The following is a 1,428-nucleotide window of genomic DNA, read 5'->3' on the forward strand; positions in this document are numbered from 1 at the left end:
TACACTTATTCTTTTCGCAAATACAGAAAGTAGCTTTAAAGAGATGTGTGTTATTTCAGCAACAGTTGTGTTTAACTATTCACTTTTTTTGCACAGGGTGGATCCTATGGGAGCAGTAGCCAATATGGACAGGTAAAAACTTTATGCCTATTCTACAGAAGTAATTCTCAGCTAATTTAATTCTTGATGGAAGTAACAAATAATTTTTGCAATTTTCTTACCACTACAAAAACTATACAGTTTTCAAAGACTATTTGTGGTTTGGGACTTATGTGCAGAAGCCACATTTTTTTGTACAGAAAATAGCATTTTTGCTCTGTAGACAGCATTTTCAGTTTAAAAACTAAGTTATGTGTGGAAACAATATTCTTGGTGCAGAAAATGCAGGGTTTTGTACAAAAAACAACAACCACTTGTACAAATTTTTCACAGAATAAGTTGTGAACTGCAAAGATTCTCATCAGTTCACATTTTATCTCACCAGGGTTTCCCAACACTTGAGAAACATGGTTTTTTTTAACTAGTTTCCAAATGTTTTAAAATATTATTTCCATCGCTGAAGCATAATCTTGCTCTCAGAGACAGAAAGTAAGGTCCCGAACAGACAGGCCAAAATAAAGCTGCTTCAGGTCACTTTGGAGGTATGCTGTCTAAATGACACAGGCATCTTAAGAGGCCAGAAGCCGAGCCAAAGCTGTGCTCTAGTCCATAGGTCTGGAGCGTGGCTTTGACATGGCTTCCAGCCTCTTAGGACACATGCATAATTTAAACAGCATACCTCCAAAGTGACCCGAAGCAGCTTTATTTTGGCCTGTCTGCTCAGCCCCTAACTTGTTAACAGTTAAATTATTGTATTATGGCACAACATGTTTTTAAAGTAGCAATTGTTTTCTGTTCAGGGTGGATCATATGGAAGCAGCAGCCATTATGACCAGGTAAAACATTTAAAACTATATAATTAATAGGTGCCACATGTCACAGCAATAAGCGATATACATGGGAAAATATTAATAAATAATAAATGTTGAGTTTATTCTGCTCTTAAATATAGAAAGTAATTTAAAATTCAGTCATATAATTTGTGAAGTAATAAGTGGTTTCTGTGCAGGGTGGACAGGGTGGATCATATGGTGGCAGCAGCCATTATGGACAGGTAAAACTCTTTAAATGTATATCATATCAATACAGTGGTGCCTCGGGTTACGAAAGTAATTCGTTCCGCGGCCGCTTTCGTAACCCGAAAAGCCTTCGTAAGCCGAATTGCCATAGGCGCTAATGGGGAAAAGCCGCGTTTCGTGCGAAAAAGCCGAAAAAAGCACCAAAAATTTTCTTCGTAACCCGAAAATACATTCGTAACCCGGAACAATGATTTCCAATGGGATTTTTTCGTATCCCGAAAATTTCGTAACCTGGGTATTTCGTATCCCG

General features: G+C 37.6%; 2 protein-coding genes across 4 annotated transcripts in view; both read left to right on the forward strand.

Moving 5' to 3' along the window:
• LOC121929013 (hornerin-like) overlaps positions 1 to 1,428 on the forward strand; it is a 128,563-nt gene that overhangs the window by 97,377 nt on the left and 29,758 nt on the right. The window lies entirely within an intron of this gene.
• LOC121928779 overlaps positions 124 to 1,428 on the forward strand; it is a 31,059-nt gene continuing 29,754 nt past the window's right edge. The window contains exons 1-3 of one of the 3 annotated variants that reach the window (XM_042463972.1): positions 124 to 132; positions 900 to 935; positions 1,109 to 1,153. In XM_042463972.1, the coding sequence (XP_042319906.1) occupies positions 125 to 132; positions 900 to 935; positions 1,109 to 1,153 (89 nt within the window). In that variant the 5' untranslated portion in view covers position 124. Of the gene's footprint in view, positions 133 to 899; positions 936 to 1,108; positions 1,154 to 1,428 lie in introns of those variants that run through there. The other 2 variants (XM_042463976.1, XM_042463974.1) reach the window with 2 other exon arrangements.

The sequence above is a fragment of the Sceloporus undulatus genome, chromosome 4, assembly GCF_019175285.1.
Source record: "Sceloporus undulatus isolate JIND9_A2432 ecotype Alabama chromosome 4, SceUnd_v1.1, whole genome shotgun sequence".
NCBI classification, from domain to species: domain Eukaryota; kingdom Metazoa; phylum Chordata; class Lepidosauria; order Squamata; family Phrynosomatidae; genus Sceloporus; species Sceloporus undulatus.